At 33.1% G+C, this 21,245-nt stretch overlaps 2 protein-coding genes across 3 annotated transcripts; one reads left to right on the top strand and one right to left on the bottom strand.

The window, feature by feature from the left end:
• Nucleotides 1–266: 266 nt before the first annotated feature.
• Nucleotides 267–9,975, bottom strand: LOC140047727 (uncharacterized). The gene is made up of 4 exons (XM_072092762.1): nt 9,713–9,975; nt 1,249–1,340; nt 412–778; nt 267–280 (listed from the first exon to the last, which is right to left on the bottom strand). The coding sequence occupies exons 1-4, from the start codon at nt 9,912–9,914 to the stop codon at nt 267–269; spliced, it is 675 nt and encodes a 224-aa protein (XP_071948863.1). The 5' UTR covers nt 9,915–9,975.
• Nucleotides 9,976–11,867: 1,892 nt separating this feature from the next.
• On the top strand, nt 11,868–21,243 carry LOC140047028 (uncharacterized). Of its 2 annotated transcripts, none has more exons than XM_072091824.1 (9): nt 11,868–11,935; nt 12,509–12,570; nt 13,141–13,549; nt 15,028–15,107; nt 15,441–15,621; nt 15,962–16,029; nt 16,945–18,627; nt 18,954–19,165; nt 19,553–21,243. In XM_072091824.1, the coding sequence occupies exons 1-9, from the start codon at nt 11,905–11,907 to the stop codon at nt 19,626–19,628; spliced, it is 2,802 nt and encodes a 933-aa protein (XP_071947925.1). In that variant the 5' UTR covers nt 11,868–11,904; the 3' UTR covers nt 19,629–21,243. The 2 variants fall into 2 exon arrangements, with proteins under 2 accessions (XP_071947925.1, XP_071947924.1); XM_072091823.1 differs by having other exon boundaries at nt 15,956–16,029.
• Nucleotides 21,244–21,245: the final 2 nt, after the last annotated feature.

Below are 21,245 nucleotides of genomic sequence, written 5' to 3'. Positions count from 1 at the left end.
TATACAAAATAAATATATGTATTTTAGAGCAAAAATTGCAATATAGTCCTTTTGCAAAAACTTGCTGCTTTAGGATAATTTACCAGGAAACTACCATGCAAAGGACACACAATAAATTATCAGGAAACCATGAAGACTAGGCCCTACTACTGGTTAAGTAAGAATGAAGAAACAACCATAATCTATTGCTGCTACAAGATAATCTACCAAGAAATTTACCATTTAAACTACTGCTGCTACAGGATAATTAACCAGGAAATGATCACCTAAACTATTACTGCTACGGGAAAATTTAACAGGAAATGATTATTCTATTACACTATTATTCTATTACACTATTATTCTATTACAGTATTTTCAAATAACTTTGTTCAATATTTACAACTCGGGAATGAATAATAAAAGACCTACTTTTTTGTTGCTCAAATGCAATGTGTACCACTCCTGGTTTAACCAGCTTATGAGTTCCAATAGATCCACCTCCAGAGTGTCTCTTACTTTCAAAGTACATCAATACCGTATCCAAGGTGAGACCACCAAAAGATACTTCTATAAACAACTGTGCATTATCACCACCATCACCTGGTGGGTCATCATTTGGAGTGTTCAATAAATCTTCAGAATTATCTACATGTTGTTGTGTCATTGATATTTCTCTGGAACAACTAGTTTCACCTTGCTGGTCATTGCCATAAATGTCTTCAGCATAACTGCTATTGCCAAAAGATGTTGACTGAAACTGAGGTGAAGGTGGACTAGTATGGTCCACTGGTATATCCTAAAATATCAAAATATATATAAACAAAGAAAACATATATTTCATGAAAACCATACAGTAGAACAATTGCTTAATTTACGAACACATTTTAATAAATAACTCGTTAACATTTTTTTTTTTTTAAATTCTTTCTTCAGTCTATATGGATTGTTTTATAAAATAAATGTTCAAATTATAACAAACTCAACATCAGCTAATTTAAGCATACATGCAGGTAAAATTAGCAATTGAAGTGATGGCTATACTTGTATGTTAACAACAACAGTGAAAATCTATCAGTAGATTTTCCTATGCAGTAGCGACGTCACAGCCAATTTGAATTGTCTGCCGTTAAAAAGGCAATTGCAGCGTTATGAACACATGGGAAAGTTAGTGGAAATTGTTTTGATAACATGTGTACATCCTCCTTAATACATTGCCAAACTAATAATTATTGGTAAAGTTGAAGCTTGGTATCCTTGACAACCTACCTCAGACATTTCAGCTCCTTCTACTAATAATCCAATTTCCATATTGCCAATGAGCAATGAATGATTTTTCTTTACCAAAACACGTTTTGCACCTACAAAATAAATTTGACTTATTTTTAATACAATAAATGCAATTTCAAATAAGAATTGTTTCAGTATTTAATAGCATCAGCTCTTCAGATTAAAATTAACACCGATGATTTTAGAAAAGGAAAGTAGCAATAAAAGAGAAAGAATTTGTAACAAATGTGTTAAAAAATATACTAAAAAAATGTATTTCTTATTTTATTTAAAAAATCATGAGTCAGCTCTCTGTAACCCTAGTGGTGGTTCCTCCACTATTATATTATATCAGTGCGACTATTTTACTATTTTTACTTTTCAACAGGCCCATGGTTTTCAAAATCAATATTTCGACAGGGGTGGGAATTTCTGAAATATCAACAAAAATGGTAATTTTATCATGGCATAACACAACAACAACACATTCATTCAAACTAAAGAAAGGCATGTGGCTCCAGAATTCCATGGGATCATGTGGAGACATGAAAATATTTTTTATATTTAAAAATTTGAATTATATACGATTTGTATACTATGAAAATGTACAGAGGTTTAAATCCAACAAATCACAACCTCAGTGGGCAATATGTCTGTTCTTATAACCGGTCAGTCTAATTACCGAAAACAACCGAAAATAACCGAAAACAACCATAAACAACCAAAAACAACCACAAACAACCGAAAACAACCATAAACAACCGAAAACAAAATAAAACTAGATCTAATTCGTCACTATGACGAATTATAGGTTATATGCATTGATTTAAATAAAGATAATTGATTGATTTAAGATATATTGATTGATTGATTTTCTCAGAATCGTTAGTTTATTTATAATATATGATAGGATCTTGCTAACGCAAATACAATAGCCGGTATCATAATCCGATCAAAGATCTTTCTGCGTATAATAATGTCATAAACCACATTTGTGTTTTTATTTAGATTTCATTATAAATCATGTGTATAATCTAACACTAAGAAATACAATTGAACAACCAATACGGATAATAAAAAAATCTCATTTCGTTTGGTTTCCCAAGGTGAGACTCGAACTTGGTACTTGAATGCTATAGACACGAGCAGAGACCACCGAGCCATACACAACTGACTAAAAGTTATGGAAAGATTCCTCCGTGTATTTACTATGCAGTAACCACTTTGGTGGAGGTAGATTATTACATACCGCAATGAATTATAATGTTTTACTATGATGACATCTTTAAAAATTAAAAAAAATGATGCACTGTCAAACTATATACTTTTAACTTTAATATATGAACTTCTTAAGGAAGAAAGTTAAAGCCCCATTCCCTACGTTTTTTAGATCTAATTTAAGATCACAAACTATATTTAATGTAAAAATAATACTATATGGTCCTATTGCGATAACTTTTTTCGTCTTTAAACGGTTAAAAATGTGAAAAATAAATCGATTCTAATAATTATAGCGGCCCGCTATAAATCCCAAAATGCATTGCGCGCGGATTGATATTTTTGTTTTTCACCTGTAATTCGCCCACTTTTCGATCGATCGTGAAGCCAAAACAAATGGAAGACTCCTAACTTTTCAGCGAAAATACCGGGTTTTCCCCAATTTGTATCAACGGATTCTGGCAAAAATAAAAAGACAATTAATGCAGCAACTATACAACGTCAGGCTAGGTATATAGCTAGCGTACGATGTTCGTACGTTATCGATGTTTACAAGCTAGGCCTACAAAACTAAGCCTAGCTAGGCTAGGCCTAAGACCGTCCACGAGAGGTCGATTGCCGCGAGCTACTTAGGTAGTGCATTGTTTCTCACTTTTTATCATAATTTACCATAAAACGTACATTTAAGACAAGGAATGACATGGTTTAATGTTTTTAAAGTGATATATATGTATTATTTTCCAAAAAACGTCCAAAATTGCAGGGAAGGGGTCTTTAATGTTAAGTTTGTTATTTTGGCCTAAGAAAATGTTATAATTTGTTTGATTGTCGAAATTAATTTTGTTAAATTTAATATGCCATTAATGATGACTTAATCAACTTTTGTTCTTCTAATTTTATAATAAATCATACATATGATACATACACTTCAAGAAAATTAAATAAAAAATAGTTGTTCCCGAGCATTCTAACGATATATATATTAATTAAAAAATTTAGCATATTTTCACGATTTTGTTAACTTACACGTGCGTAGCCTGTCACTTTTGACGTGCTCGTATAATGCTGTTTCGCGTTGAAAAGTGAATAAAATATGATGATATTATTAAAGAAAGGTTATACAACAGTAATCGGACAAAAATAGTGCGCATTAACGTTTGACGCGCAGTGCGCATGCAAAAATCTGCGCACTCATGGCAATTTTTTAAACGCTTAAAATTGCCTGAAACGTACTCTAATTTCATCGAAAATAAATTCTGACAATTTTCAACATTTTAAGCGCGCGTACGCATGCGTTATATGCGCTACGCACGTAATTGTATTGCCATATGATGAAATATGACCTGAAATTTATGAGTACCAAATTTTGTTTAAAAGTGATTCATGCTTGTGAAGATATGATTACAAACGTGATTTCGTTAAATCGCGCGTAGACCGCGTAATGTTTGATTGCGCACCCTGAAAACATAACCACATCGATTCCTGGCCATAAGGAATATACTCTGAAAAATTGACTTAGATAGATGAAACTGATATCAAGATAATTCACGGACAAAATAGTGCTAAGGAAAGAATAAATAAATAAATAAATAAACTAGATTTAATTCGTCACTATGACGAATTATAGGTTATATGCATTGATTTAAATAAAGATAATTGATTGATTTAAGGTATATTGATTGATTGATTTTCTCAGAATCGTTAGTTATTTATAATATATGATAGGATCTTGCTAACGCAAATACAATAGCCGGTATCATAATCCGATCAAAGATCTTTCTGCGTATATAATGTCATAAACCACATTTGTGTTTTTATTTAGATTTCATTATAAATCATGTGTATAATCTAACACTAAGAACAAACAATACGGATAATAAAAAAAATCTTATTTCGTTTGGTTTCCAAAGGTGAGACTCGAACTCGGTACTTCAATGCTATAGACACGAGCAAAGACCACCGAGCCATACACAACTGACTAAAAGTTATGGAAAGATTCCTCCGTGTATTTACTATGCAGTAACCACTTTGGTGCAGATAGATTATTACATACCGCAATGAATTATAATGTTTTACTATGATGACATCTTTAAAAATTTAAAAAAAATGATGCACTGTCAAACTATATACTTTTAACTTTAATATATGAACTTCTTAAGGAAGAAAGTTAATGTTAAGTTTGTTATTTCGGCCTAAGAAAATGTTATAATTTGTTTGATTGTCGAAATTAATTTTGTTAAATTTAATATGCCATTAATGATGACTTAATCCACTTTTGTTCTTCTAATTTCATAATAAATCATACATATGATACATACACTTCAAGAAAATTAAATAAAAAATAGGTGTTCCCGAGCATTCTAACGATATATATTAATTTTAAAATTTAGCATATTTTAACCATTTTGTTAACTTACACGTGCGTAGCCTGTCACATTTGACGTGCTAGTATAACGCTGTTTCGCGTTGAAAAGCGAATAAAATATGATGATATTATTAAAGAAAGGTTATACAACAGTAATCGGACAAAAACAGTGCCCATTAACGTTTGACGCGCAGTACGCGTGCAAAAATCTGCGCACTCATGGCAATTTTTTAAAAGTTTAAAATTGCCTGAAACGTACTCTAATTTCATCGAAAATAAATTGTGACAATTTTTAACATTTTAAGCGCACGTACGCATGCGTTATATGCGCTACGCACGTAATTGTATTGCCATATGATGAAATATGACCTGAAATTTATGAGTACCAAATTTTGTTTAAAAGTGATTCATTCTTGTGAAGATATGATTACAAACGTGATTTCGTTAAATCGCGCGTAGACCGCGTAATGTTTGATTGCGCAACCTGAAAACATAACCACATCGATTCCTGGCCATAAGGAATATACTCTGAAAAATTGACTTAGATAGATGAAACTGATATCAAGATAATGCACGGACAAAATAGTGCTAAGGAAAGAATAAATAAATAAATAAATAAATAAAGATTTTGACAGAATCAAGAGGTTATATGCATGATAATGCATATAACCTAATAAAGATTTTGACAGAATCAAGAGGTTATATGCATGATAATGCATATAACCTAATAATCTAAATACCGAAAACAAATTTGTATAATGATTTTTAAATGTCGCCCTCTATTGATGGGTGTTTCTAAATCTAAGACCATAACAGAGACAAAACCGCGCGCGCAAAAGCCAAGGAAGACCCTACGATGGTAGTAGTAGTGTGCACAAAATACAACTAAAAATCGTGCAATCAATCAATGATAACATCGCATTTACTTACAGAATCTATAAAAATATTTTAATTTTAGTCTTTCGATTTTTGATCCAGAAACCAGCGCATTACTCCTTACAATAATTGTGATATGTTAATCCATAGTAGAGAAAGTAAATTGACTATGGTTAATCATGATCGATTTAATTATAGATTTTCAAAGATAATTATACAAAGATACTAGGGACTATAAAGTATACTTAAAACAAGCTCACTATAAAGGATTCACAATAAAATCTATTCAGTAGAATTACCGTAGTCGAGTAAATAACGTTTTTATCCTTAATCGCTTCAGTATTCACTTAATAAGTGACGAAAACCGGGGACGAAAACGCAAAGTTAAGGTAAAATCATGCTTTGTTTTTTAAAAGACTAAAAACGAAATGTGTTTATAGATTTTGTAAGTAAATGTAATCTACGGTGTATTTCATTGAATTGTATGATTTTGAGTTGTATTTTGTGCACATTTCTTAGGGTCTTCCATGACTTTTGCGCCTCTGTATGGTCTTAGCTTTAGAAACACCCATTAATAGAGGGCGACATTTAAAAAAATATTATAAAAAAATTTGTTTTCGGTATTTAGATTTTTTACATTTTTTTTTCGGTTTGTTTTCGGTTGTTTACGGTTGTTTTCGGTTGTTTGTGGTTGTTTTCGGTTATTTTCGGTTGTTTTCGGTAATTAGACTGACCCTTATAACTACTGTAATAAATGAAAATGAATTTTGGAAATTGTGGTTTTACTGACTTGATCAAAATAATACAATTTAACGTTTTGCTCAATATATTTATAGCAGCAGCTTCATATTTGTTGTCTAACTTTTTTAATTATTAATTGATAATAATAATTAATTAACCAATATGCTACAATTTCAGACTTTTAACCCCAACTCACCAAACATTTGATCTCAAAATATTAAATTATTTATAGTGTTTATTCAATGCAGCTTATTCTTAATTGGTTTATTTCATTATAATTTTGTTTTTTTTAAAATTAATTTGTACTCCTTTTTTTTTGTATTGTATAATAATGATGGAGTAATAAGAGCAGTTTTCTGTTTGGGCTCATGCCTATTACTATTAGGCCTACTTCCTCTTGGCAAGATGAATGTAAAACGTACTTTTAAGAACTTTTGCCGAATAAATATTATTATAAATGCCAGAATGTATTAACTTACCGGAAGTACCTTCGTCGGAAACTTCTGACGTTAAAAATGTCGCGTGTGTTTTGGCCGAAAAAATAGGTTGGTGGTAATTGGTAGCCCGATATAGAGTGTCATTTCCGGGTGTGTAGAAAGCGACGACCTCGAATTGGACGACCCCAACGACCCGGGCGACCTCGAATTGAACGACCTCGAATTGAACGACCCATAACACGAAACCGACGACCCCTATAGCCTAGCCTAGCCTAGGCCTAAGTGTGGTATAACATCCCGAAGCCGAACATAGCCAAAGATCTTTAAACTATACCTTATTATATAATACTCGCAAGCAAGCAATTGATTGAAAAAATACAGAAATATCGCCATTTGATACTGATTGTGTCGACACGAACAAACGAAAAGATATGGAACGCCAAAAGTGCATCATTAAAACTGCATTCGACATATTAAAAATAAATTAAAAAGAAATAAATATTATACAATACATGGTTAAACCATGGACGTATAATTACATCTCGTCTTCTTATAACGAACACTATAGGCCTACCAAGCAGCGTAACATGTGCATGGGGGGATATGACCGGTTGGGCCGCCGACAAGTTGAGCCGCCGGTAATTTCTATGAAACGGCCAGTGCGTCTTTTACGACATTTCGCGTAGTGATAGAGTGGTGTCCTAGTAGGCCCTACATAAGTTCATATGGTCTTTAGGTTTATTGTGTCATGAAAATAAATAATAATTACATACTACAATTTTGTTGGTTTGAAACAGCAAAGGAAAGTAGTCATATTTAATAATTTAATTGTTTTTAATCTTTCAAGGTAAAAATGCAGTGCACTCCATAATATTTTTCTCGCGTGTATGTCTACCACGTAAAATCACGTTGTCTCTCAGGACTAATAGAGTATTGATATTCTTCGAATGAGGTTAAATAATTATTATTTTTTATTTACTATCTTTTAATATCATATTTTATTGAATTTTACAATGTTAATACACAAAATATTTTACTAAAAAACGGTGATTTTATGCAATTATTTTACTTCAACTGCCGCCTGAGGGGGCAACATGTTTACGTCATTTTTGGCTAAAAACGATCATTTTCGGTCATGTTTTAGGCCTTATATTTTGGAATCTACAAGTCAGATATTCATAATTATTTCTCTTTAATTATAATATTTAATAATATATACTAAAAACCGTGATATATAAACTTTGGAATATACATCGTTATATCTAATAATTAATATAAATAGAATTTCTATTAAATAGAAACGAGCACCGGCGAAAGTAAGCATTTGGCGTTTCATAGAAAATAACGTTTTTCTGGCGGCGCCTCAACTTGTCGGCGGCTCAACTTGGCCTAATCCTGCATGGGGAGGGCCATAAGAAAGCTTTACATTTCACACATGCATTGTATACGGTCAAACCATGGAGGTATAAAAATATTTTTACCAAACCATGGAGCTGGTCAAACCATGGAGGTATACCTCCATGGTCAAACCTTACCTGCCACTGAAAAAGGGGCCTGGTTTGCCATGTTTATGATATTTCGTGTGCTAATCGAGTCGAATGCAGTTTTAATGATGCACTCTTGGCGTTCCATATCTGTTCGTTTGTTCGTGTCGACACATTCAGTATCAAATGTCGATATTTCTGTATTTTTTCAATCAATTGCTTGCTTGCGAGTATTATATAAGGTATGGTTTAAAGATCTTTGGTTATGTTCGGCTTCGGGATGTTATACCATACTTAGGCCTAGGCTAGGCTAGGCTATTATAGGGGTCGTCGGTTTCGTGTTATGGGTCGTCCAATTCGAGGTCGCCCGGGTCGTTGGGGTCGTCCAATTCGAGGTCGTCGCTTTCTACACACCCTGTCATTTCCGGCGAACTAGTATAGGGGCCTGTTCATAGGGGTTGAAAATACCAGCTTATTCCCGATTTCCGTTCGCGTGATCCAATTAACTTTTGCCTCAGGCTACAAAAAATTCGAGGTAAAATCTTCACCAAATTTGCAGGTTATTTCAGCGATAATCCAATTATACTCGGCCTTCGAGGATAATAAATCTCCGATAGAGGCAATGTGTCAAATTTTGACAAACGTTCGCTGCCTAGGCCCGTCATTTCTCCTACGAAGCTCTTCCATACACGCTTCGAGGGCGATCGTCAGCTGGTGCTGTCCTTGTTGGTGTAGACCGCTTAGTAGGCCTAGCTGGTCGGGGAGCCGCTGGTCGGTGGTGTTTCCGTCGTGTAACATTGGGCTCAAATTCTTCGTCAATAAGTAAAATAATGGTCGTCAGGAGAAGGCATATTTCGGCAGGATTAATCGGCGTTAAGAGGCATAAGGTTTGTCGCAAGGATAAGCAATGTAAAAGGTAGCAAGTAATTGTTATTGTAAAGAAAGATCGCGAGTAAAAAATATACAACACGAAACTAGCGTGCGAAAATGGGGTCGTAGGTTGTAAAGACAACTGACCTTAAAACGTAATTTCCGGTTTGTGATTCGTCGATTAAGCATTTAAGCGGTTAAATATTTCAAGTACGAACAACGCTCAATTTATAACCCGAGGCATGGGTGAAATTAAGCGCTTATTTTAACCACCGTACGAACACGACCTAGGTGCCATTTATCGTGAATTTTACGAGCGGGAGTGTGCCATTTCCGGCCATCTGTCATTTAACAAAATTCGCTTCGCCTTCGCCACAGGCCCCACCACCACTAATTAGGCATCAAATCAAATAATCCATTCTTTTTTTTCCCATTTTATGAAAAGTAACCAAATGTAAAATTACAGTACTCACTTTCTAGTTGATCAAAAATGATAATGGCAAATGGATCATCATCCTGTGTGTTACTGTGTATCTTCACAGAATCTATATCACCTCCTCCAGATTTCTTGTAACTTTGAAAATAAAGCTGAAGCTTGTCATTTAGATTCGTTGGATATGGTTGTGAAAGACCTTCAAATCTCACACAGACGGCTGGAGGTACTTTAGCTGCCATGTTTGGCTAGCGCTAATAATGAATGATGCTTTTGAAATGTTATCAAATTGTGTCCAAATTGTGATGATTCTAAAAAATCCACTGGTAAAAAAAATGCAATTCTGGAAATTCCCCGCTATGACTCATAAGGCCTGCTGTGTGTACTGTCCAATCAAATTCAAGTTGGAATTTCCGAGTATTATTCTTAAAAAGATGGCGTATGCGATCCGCTGATAGTTAATTAAGGACAGCTCAGAGTGTGTTTACTTTCTATTTTAATAATTCTATTTTGTTTAACTATTTATGTTTTTATTACCTGAAAATTGGTCAAGGTGCCACTGCTAACGAATCTAGATAGAGGCCTAGCTATAGTACTTAGTAGCTAGGCAGAAGCCTAGGCCTCTAGGGGCCAGGGCTAGTATAAATAGGGCCTAGGTAGGCCTATATGGCATAGGCTATGCCTCTAGAGTGGAGGCCGTGCCTGAAATACTCAGTACAGTACTGTATGTCGTTGTTATGCCCTGGAAAATTCCTAGATCCTGACAACGGGGTTGTGTGGTTATTTAAACAGTATGTAACACTAACACTAACAGTTAATTTTCTCCCCTTATAAAAATAGCGAAATCATCTTGATTAAAATAAAACTGCAAATTGGCCTATTCAAAGTTTGATTTTATTCATCTTATTTTTTTATCATGTTTTGGCCAACAATTATACATCTTTAAAGAGTAAAGACAGTAAATAAAACTTAGGCCTAGTTTAGATAGTATGATTATGCACTTGTCAATTGTATGACGACCCACTATACAACCCCCAGAAGAGGTGCGTCATTTGTCCGATATGTGTCATACATTATGAATACCATGACACACCCATGCGTCACTAATTTGACTTACCTTTAGATGACCATGACGCACCCATTTTGACGCACTGTGACCATGTTTATGATATTTTGAATGGTAAAGTGACGAACATTGACACACCATCGTTCATTGATGTGACGTACCTTCTAGGTTTTTTTACGTACCCCTACGTCAGTAATTATTTGTAAATGACGCACCCATGATGCACCTCTCCCGGGGGTCGTATAGTGGGTCATACAATTGACAAGTGCATTAGAGGTGATTAAGCCAGTTGGCAACATGGAGAAAATAATATTTCTACCTAGCCACATATTTTTCAAGTTATATTGTATTTATTTTCTATATATTATTAATATTATTAAGATACAGATCCTTTCAGTAAACTTTAATGTTTTTTATATACACCGTATGTGTTTTGTAAAAGACCAATGATTATGCAGATTGTGTTTAATTAAATTCATTAATTTATCACATGATTGAGACAATGTTTTTTAGCTAAATTCTGTTAATTTGAATGATCAATTACAATTTTGTTTGTCTAGTCAAATGAGGCATTGTGTATAGGTGTATTACTATTTTGATATACAAAGAATATAAGCATACATCATCATTTTCTGGCATATTAAAATTTTATTGGAAAAATGAACATTCTAAACGTGTAACCTGCATGTGATTGTGGATGTATAATTAAAGTTAGACGCAGATTTTATTTTTGTAATATCACAGGGATGCTCATGAAAAAGCCCGTCTTGTAGTTCATGTGATATTACATGTGGGTGGGCGGGAAAAGGGGGGGGGGGAGATAAAAAATATCTTACTGAATGATTGTTGGAGACGTGAGAGCAGCGTGGTCCAAGAGGATTGTACCACGCCCACTCAGTTCTCAAAATAGAATCGTGTTAAACTTTGTTTTCACACAATTCCTGCTTATGTTTTTGTTTTAAAGTTTTTATGTTAACTTAAATGTTTAATAAATATTTATGTATCTTTTAGTCATCATGAATAAAGCAGGCCTACTTACACGATGTGTTCTGGTCCAGCATAGACAACAGTTACCATTCAGAGTGGATCAGTTAGAAGATGTTCTTCGAGATGAAAATCTTTGTTTTGAAGAAGTCATCTCACTTTCTAGTGGTCAAAAGTCAAGAATGATGTTAGCTATTTTGAAACATGAGAAAGGTAAGACCATTATGTATCTTTTTAAAAATTACCAAGTGTGAGACATGTATTCCTTATTTCTTTGGCCAAACTGCATTGTACTGGAGGCATACATTTTTTTTCAAAAGACTTTCTCTGAAAGATACGTGAAAGATAGGCGAACTACTTCCTAAATATAACTAAACGTAACCCTCTAAATAATCTCTCTCACTATAAAGTAAAAAGAAGTTGGTCATGGGATTCAAACCCCATACATTGACATGCAAAGTCCATAGTCTAATCCATTCGACTCGACGCAAAATGTATTAAAAAGTTCATTTTAGAGGGCAACAGCAGAGCAGATGAAACATGATGCATATTCATAATATCATGCTCCCTAAAATAGGACGCCCTCTCTCAGATTTTCAGGGAAAGTCTTTCGCGTACTGGAGCTGATGTAATCGTTAATTGTGAAACAATTGTGGTGGATGCGAGTCTCAAATTTTTGCATTTATGATGTAATGTTTGGGAAAAATGTTGATGTTTTGTGATTAGCTAAAACCAGTTATTAAGTTATTCTTTTTCAACTCCATATATTTTTCATTCGGCTTTTAGAAGTTGGCAGATTACTTACAAGGAGTAGCAAGGATGGAAATTTCAACTTTCAACAACTTCATGTAAGGTTTTAGTCTCTATCACGAATATTTCGAATAAGTAAAAATAAATCAAGATAGACTTAGACAAATAAGATACTCACTGTTTGAATACACCATTATAATTTAAACAAAAAGAATGAAACTCTAAAACTGTTGAAAATATTTGAATGAATAATAATATGAGTATCAGTAAATAAAAAAAAATTCTCTAAGCAGGTAATAAAACTTGGAATCCTCTAATCTGTTTATCATTATGATTTATTACACCCTATCATAAGACCACTGGGCCTTTCTATAGATAATGATTTAAACTGTTATGAACTGAACATATGTTTCCACCATGGTTTATTTGTGTGTATATGATTTCCTCAGAATTTTATGAAACTTATTGGATAGGTAATAAAAATCCATTACTTTTTTTTTTATGAATCCTGAGGAATTTTTTTATTTATTAACATAGAAAACTCAGATGGTGATTACTAGTAAAAAACTTTCTTCTAAAAATACCTCTCTTGCAATGGGCTAGTAAATTTGGGAAAAATTTGCATTTTTTAATAACTATTACATTAATGTAGTAAATGTTATTCATAGGTAATTGAAGAAGCAAAACGTGATGTCTGTGTCATTGAATTAAGTGAGGTCATTGCTGAACTCGAGAAGAGTTTGCGGCAATTCAAAAGACCGCAAAAAATGTCAACATGTGATGGTGGAGCTTTAATAATATGCGATGACTGGTCCAGTAATTTATACATAGCAATGTCATTAACCGAAGAAATAGAAGAATATCTTCGAGCATGGTACACATCTAGATGTGGTGAGGTTGGGAATGTTGATGTGACTTCACAAAGTTTTCTTGTCACTGGATTCCCAGCTGGAATGTCATCGGATAAAATTCAAATCGCACTTCAGAGAACTAAGAGTGGTGGTGGTGAAGTTGAATGCATACATCCAGTTGGTGCACTGAATCACTGTGCAATTGCCATATTTGCAGACAGTCATGGTACGATATCAAACACTTTTAATGTTTATTATATAACACCTAAATAAATTCCTGTCATTTGATTGGACGATTGTGGGTCACATGGCGTGCAATAGTACGCACTATTAAACGATCGTTTAATAGTACTTTTTGAAACATTTTTGTGTACGAAAAAAAAAACGTCTCGCGGATGAAAAAAAATCTAGTACACAAATTATCCTATGATATGGCTCTGTACTCTGAAATACAACAGCGCCACCTGTCGTCTGGTCTCAGTTTCATTTGTAAACACCACCGAGATATGCAACAGCAGCAGATATTTGTGTACGATTTGGACATTATGTACTAATTTCATTCAAAAAGGCATTTAAATTAGCTTTAGATCGTTTTTAGGATTTTGATTAATTAATGGGGACATCCCTACAAGACGTGGAATTGTTGGAAAAACCATAATTAGCTTAGATAAGTTCCAATTGTCTGTCGAAGTTTTGCCTTTCAGCCAAGCTAGTACTAGGCTACTAGGTCTAGCCTAGGCCATGCTAGTATTAGGCTAGGCCTAGCCTAGGCGTTTTAGCCTTGCTAGGCCTAGGATTGTTTGGTCGTTTGTAGACATAATTAACACAAAAGTAGGTGTGTTTACGAAATCCATATAAATATAACATTTAATATAAAATTATTAAAAACCAAATGTTACTGTTTTTAATCAATGTGTGTGAAGGAAATGTAGGAAGCTTTGGCTAGGGCTACCTTTTATTTGATTCAAATAACTAGAATTTATTTAGATGTTATATAAAACAAATAATGAATGTTTTGTATTCGTGTAATGGTACAAATAATGGCACTTGGTGAATGATGAAAGGTTATATCAACTCGGCGTTGCCTCGTTGATATAACCTTTCATCATTCACCTTGTGCCATTATTTGTACCATTACACTCATAAACATTCATTATTTGTATATTATGCAGCGAGAGGATAGTTACAGCAAGGCAATCCTAACAACAGGATGCTAAGCTCCGGAGATCAAAGGGTTTATCTGTGGCTGCGACACAATCAGTTCCACACCTCTTAACAGACACCTTGCGCCGCAGAGAATAGGTACTTAGTACAGTACTGTTGGTATTTGTTGCAGCCAGACATAAGATCAAAGGACTGTTACAAGTTCCTATCTTGGCGGGGTGAGCTCAGTGTCCTGTTGTTAGATTGCCTTGGTAAATACAGGTACATGCTACATATCCCATACCCTTCTAATAAGAATAGATGCAACTTTTGATTTACTTTCTTTCTTTTTCTTCATGAAATACTTTGTTTGGTTTTTTTATATAAAAATAAATTAAAATATTAAATATAAAGCAACCACTTTTCACTGAATTTTGAATCAACAACATATACACAGTATACAAACATTATTTGTATTATAAATTTTACTTATGAAAATAATACTAATAATATCATTTATATAATATATTATAATATTGTGACTATTTTATTTTACTGCAGTTGCTAATAATTTGAAGAAAAGAGGAAAATTTGTTTCTGACAAATTTCCCGATGTTGTCTTTAACATCAAAGCTCTCACTGTAAGTCAAGAATCTGGTTTTTTTTTCTGTGATTTAATAGTTTGACTTTATTTTTGCTCTTTCTTTGAAACTTCAAAGAGGTTTTGGTGGCTGTGGTTAAGTACACCATTGCATTCACCAATTACAGTTAAGTGATGTATTTCCCTGGTGAATATGCACAGGATTACACTTTGAGACTAAAAACCACTACCTAAGCCATGTAAATCTTTAAAACAGAGATATGATTTTCAAGACCAAACAATAAATAATGTTTTCCAACTACATGCTATATTTGTGGTATTAAACAGTTGATACGTTTTCTATTATTATTAATTATTCTTTGTTTCCTTATAGGATTTGGGTGACCTTGGTGGCATACAGGTCAAAGGTTTAAAAGAATACCCTACAAATGAACAGACAAAAGACAGGCTTACGATTAACCTCCAGCGGAATGAGGGTGGTGATGTTGATGACATTATTTATCCATTTGGTTCCAGTGAAGACATCGCTTTTGTCAAGTTTGAAGACGATACAGGTATAGTCTATTAATTAATTCTATTACATTTAGTAAATTTCCTCATTCTTCTAGAACTGAGATTCTAGTGACTGATTTGGGGCAGATTACAATAACAATAATAATACTTCAATGGATGTCCTTAATACCCATGGAAGAACTATTTAGAATGTATTTATGAATAATTCCTCCATGCTCATGTATGTTCAACGAAACGAATTTCCTTTTGGACCAATAAATTTCTGTATTCTGTATTTTGTATAGCACCAATCCTCTATTTATTATTACCATTTCTTTATTTTTCCTATAAATATGGGTTTTTTTTATATTTAAATATTGAGAAATGTTGTTTCAGTTTCAGATAGATTTCTTCAAAAAGAAAAAATTATTGCCAAAGAAGGAGCTACACTTCATTTCAAGAAAGTGTTGGTAAGAAAATTATTCAAAGATTATTACTCTATCTATATAAATATATTATCTATATCTGTCAATAAAATTTGTCAAAATCCCGATCACCAGCTAAATAAATTCTTAAAGCTTAGCCAAACTGAACACTGTGAATTAACCCACTAAACGTTGCCGACAATAGCATTTTGTTAGATCTCTGTAATTTCTTTGTTATTGTATTTATAGCAAATGTAAATCAACCAACTAAATTTCATTTGAACCTCATTGTTGTATAAATGACAATAAATACTATTGTATCGTATATTTATATACATTATATATATTTACATAAGACCTTTGTACTGCCCAAGGTTTAAAAAAATAAGTCATAATATTATACATATTTATTATTTTCAATAGCTGTAATTTCAATCTCTCATATTATTTCAAAAACCTTTGGACACAAACTTGAAACTATTATAGCATATAAATACACCTTTTTGAAATACATAGAGGTATATTTTCTAGTCATACTGTACTGTATAGTAAGTTAATTCTCATCCTTACAACAGAGAATATTCAATTAGCTGAAATTTTTCAGTTAGGTACAGTACTATTATATTATTAGGCATTTTTATATAATTTTATATAAATCAAAAAGTTAAAATTAAAATAAAAAGTGTATAGCATTGTATAAACGTAGATCTCGAGTACACCAGCAGTGAAGTCAACTGATACTATGTATTCGTCAATGAAGGCCATGTGTCTTCAGAAGTTGACAGCTACAAGAACATTAACAGTAAATTTGCCTATCCAGCAAATCATTGATGCCTAACAAAGAAATGCACCAGTGTTATATAATATTGACTATTCCTCCATCTTTTACCTATATAAACCATGTTCTACTACTGTATCATGGATGCATTTCTTTATAACATTTTAAAATTTCTTTTTCAGTCATTTGTAAAATGTTTCAAGAAAGCTGTCATTCTTGAAGTGAGTGATGTTGTACATCAAATTCCAAAAATAAATGAAGTCCTTAAAAAGCAAGAGGGTGTTAAATGGACACGTATTTCCAATAACAAATACTTATTCTATACTGAAGATTGTATGAAAGAGTTTAAAAGTATTGTTGAACAAGGTATAATGAATAAACAGCTAGACCCTACTGGTTCCCCATATCGGCAGCATGATGTTAAACATCCACCAATGAATGATACCTGTGGGTACAGCGATGACAGAACATCTTTGGATTATTCAATGGCAGGCAAAGGAGCAGAAAGTGAAGACATGGATTTGAATGCTATTAAACATCTACCAATTCATGATACCTTTGGATACAGCAATGAAACAATGGCTTGGAATTCTCCAATGGAATTGGAAGGGGAGTTTTTCAGTACAGAAAGTTTTGGGGAAGAAATGCAGAGTGGAAGATCAAACTTTGAAAGTATAATCAACGATCTGGAGTATACTCTATTGAATGGAACAAAGCTGATAATACGACATGGAGATATCACAGATGAAGATGTGGATGTCATCGTAAATGCTGCGAATTGCAGTTTAACTCATTCGGAGGGTGTTGCATTAGCCATTGCTAAGAAAGCTGGACCAGATATTCAGGATGAAAGTTATGATAGTTTGCAGGTTAAAGGTCGTAACCTATTTGTTACTGAATTTGAAGTGACAGCAGGGTACAAACTTAAGGCCAGACATGTCATCCATGCTGTAGGCCCAGATAAACATGAGTATGATTTTTCTAAGAAACTCTATGAAACATTTTACCATTGTCTTGATTGTGCAAACTCTCAACTGAATGCTAGGACAATAGCATTACCTTTAATCAGCTCTGGAATAAGTGGTGGAGATGTACAGGTGTGTGCAGAAGTGTTGTCCAGTGCATTATTTTCATTTCAGGAAGAATCACGGCCTTATTTGAAGGAGATCAGAATTGTGAGTAACTTATTGGATGTTAGCCTTACGATTCAAGACACATTTAAAGGTCTAATAGACAGTAATAGACTTGCAACAGAGAATCACACAAGTGAATTTGCAGAGACTAAGTCTATGGAATCCAAACAGAAGCTGCAGAAACATGAACATAACCTGACATCTATATCACATGACTTACTATGTTGTTCATGTAAAACACCAGCTCCTAGTCTAGAGAAACTAAAGTGTAACCATACAATATGCGAAAGATGTTTATCGACAATAACAAAAAATCCTGGTAGAAAAAAATGTCCTGAATGCAAAAAGACTATTGCGAATAGGCAGCAAGAAAGCTTTAATGAGAAACTGAATGAAGATCTTAATGGCGACATGAAATCAAGTTTTAAAGAGGAGAGCAAAAGCCACAGTAGTCCACAAGAAGCAAAAGAAACATGTGTAATCTGCCTTGAAGACCTTGATGATGATGATGTCAAAGAATTACCTTGTAAGCACAAGTTTTGTCACGGCTGTATCGATCAAGCATTCAAAGTAAAACCAGTTTGTCCATCTTGTGGCATGATTTGTGGACAAATGAAAGGAGATCAACCTCCAGGAACAATGACAACAACACATCAGAGATGGGATCTTCCCGGGTATGCAGGACAGGGAACAATTGAGATTAATTACAGGATTCCATCAGGAACTCAAACGGTACGTTTCTTTTAATCACATTGTCAGAAAAAATTCTGAGCCTAATTCCTTTTCATTTAAATCAGAATAATCATAAAGAGAAAGGTAATACAGTGACTGTTCTTGTATAGTATTTTCGTTTATTCGTTGTTATGGTGCCGTTTTCTTGTGTAATGTTTCTTGTCTTGCACTACTAATTTAATGACAAACTGTATTTAATACTACTGTATTGCTACTCTATACGTTATTTTTTTTACGAGTAGGAGATTACTATTCCGTCTGGTTTCAGTGCTCGATACCATTGGTAGAGCTAGATATTGAATAACAATTTCTGCATTTAATTTTAGAAAGCCCATCCAAGCCCTGGTCGTCGTTTCCAGGGAACACATCGTACAGCTTACCTTCCAAATAATAACGAAGGAAAACACATTGAAAAACTTTTACGAAGAGCTTTCAATGCACAACTTATATTTACTGTTGGAACATCAACCACATCAGGCTCCTCAAATGTTGTGACATGGAATGATATTCACCATAAAACGAACTCACACGGTGGACCGTAAGTTCTTAATTTGTTTTCAAACTAATACATTGTATTACATTTCATTGATTGGATAAACATTATTAAACATTAAACATCAGTTTTTACATCAATGAGTTTTGTGTTATTGTTAAACACCCACCACCAATAATGCCGGAGATGGGAATCTATGATATTATAATAATACAGTAATATGATTGAAAATAGTTTGTATCAAAGAAAGAATAAGGATGATTTTCTTTTAATTAAGAATTTATAACCCTTTTGATTTGTTAATAGTTAGAATAATTGATGATTATTGCCTTGACCCTTAAATCAATAATCCGATAAGCAGTAATTTTTTATATCATATATAAACCAATAAGATTAATGATCAGTTAATTAAAAAGAAGTTTTTTTTTTCAGTGACAATTATGGTTATCCTGATCCAACGTACTTGAAACGAGTTAAATCTGAGTTATCAGCGAAAGGCATTGAGTGAAGGTACTGGAGTGGTGTAAATCAGCATGTTAGTTTCAGTATCAATAGATAATGCATGGTCAGGAATTTTTTCTTTAATTTCTCAAAACAGCTTTCAGAACAGACTGTTGTATCTGTTTCTATCTCTTCTATTTATTTTTACACAAAATATGAAGTGGAATTTTAAAACCTTTCTTGCACAATCCAAATGCTTTATATTGGTATTCTGGTGGAGCTGCAGCTTGGTGGTTAACATGCATGCCTTTCAATGAAAAAGTCCAAGGTTAATCCTGAACTAGTGCCATGGTTGTAACTAACAACTGGTTCTACCACTTTCTAAGCCTCAAATGAGACTTTTTTTATATAAACATCGTGTTTTTTTTTATTGGTTTTTTTAAAACCATATTAAATAAGGGTAATCCATCCAACAATTGCTGATCATTTGGATAAAATACACATACAACAATAACAGTAAAGTTAAAGAAAAACAAAAGCCTATAAATAAATATTGGTTACATGAGAATTAAAAATCTGAATAAGAAAATTTGGAATATAGTAAATAACTGATATGTTAAATTAAGCAAAAATAATAAATATATATACTTGGATCTAATATTTTACAATTTAAAGTCTGGAAAAGAATTACATAGTTTTTATTATTAATTTTGTTGTTGTTATATCATTATTGTATGCCTCATGGTTTATCCATGATGTGATGGCGATTTTCTTGATGTTAGATGTGTTGAAGATAAGAAACTACTGTATATAACCATGATATAACTATGACGGCATGGAGAAAAGATACAGTACCCTGATAAAAAGAAATGCCAATCATATTTTTTAGACTTTTTTTGGTTTTACAAGCTTGACTTTATTGCCCTACCTTTAAATAAATGAAATCAAAAGGAATAAGAGAAGCACATTCATGTTGCATATCTTTAAGAATATTACATTAAATAACATTATTTTTATTAAATAATTATATTATGCACTGACGAGATCTGATAAGATCAAAACAGTACTGTCTGCAAATTGGATATTATATAATTTATATATATTACTGTAAATAAAAAATTAACGCAGTTATTCATTGAGATTCAAACTATCATCTCATGGTTAGTTTCTCCAACAAACCTTCCTGCCTTTGTAGATCTTCTTTTATGGTATGCTGGTATGTATATTTTACGCAAAAAGCACACTTTTAAAAGAGCAGAATGACTAGATACATTTGAGCTATATTATATATAACGTTTCGGTAGGTTTTGTATGCTTGAATTTAAATAGTGGGGGTTGAGGCAAAGTCCTTAATGACAACTTTTAATTAAAACAACTTTCGGTCTTACAGCAATGTTCAAGAACGCTTTATAAATGCTCAGTATTATTATATTAATGTTACAATTTCGTTCCGATACCCACGGCATTGTTCCGGTGTTTTCCATTGGTTGCTTTTAACACTGGGGTGGGTGGCTGCAAAAAAAACCATTCTGAATTAACAATCTTAATTCATAAATAAATACTGATGATTGTGGATTTTTTTGTTTTCTTCTTTGTGTTGAAGTTTTCCACAGTAAAAACAGTATTACAGTGTTCACTGTAGCATTGATGCCGCTGATGTTTTTTTTTTCTATTGCCGTGACAT

Source organism: Antedon mediterranea, chromosome 4, assembly GCF_964355755.1.
Source record: "Antedon mediterranea chromosome 4, ecAntMedi1.1, whole genome shotgun sequence".
Taxonomy (NCBI): domain Eukaryota; kingdom Metazoa; phylum Echinodermata; class Crinoidea; order Comatulida; family Antedonidae; genus Antedon; species Antedon mediterranea.
Note: the sequence above shows the minus strand (reverse complement) of the source record. Positions and strands in the feature narration are given on the sequence as shown.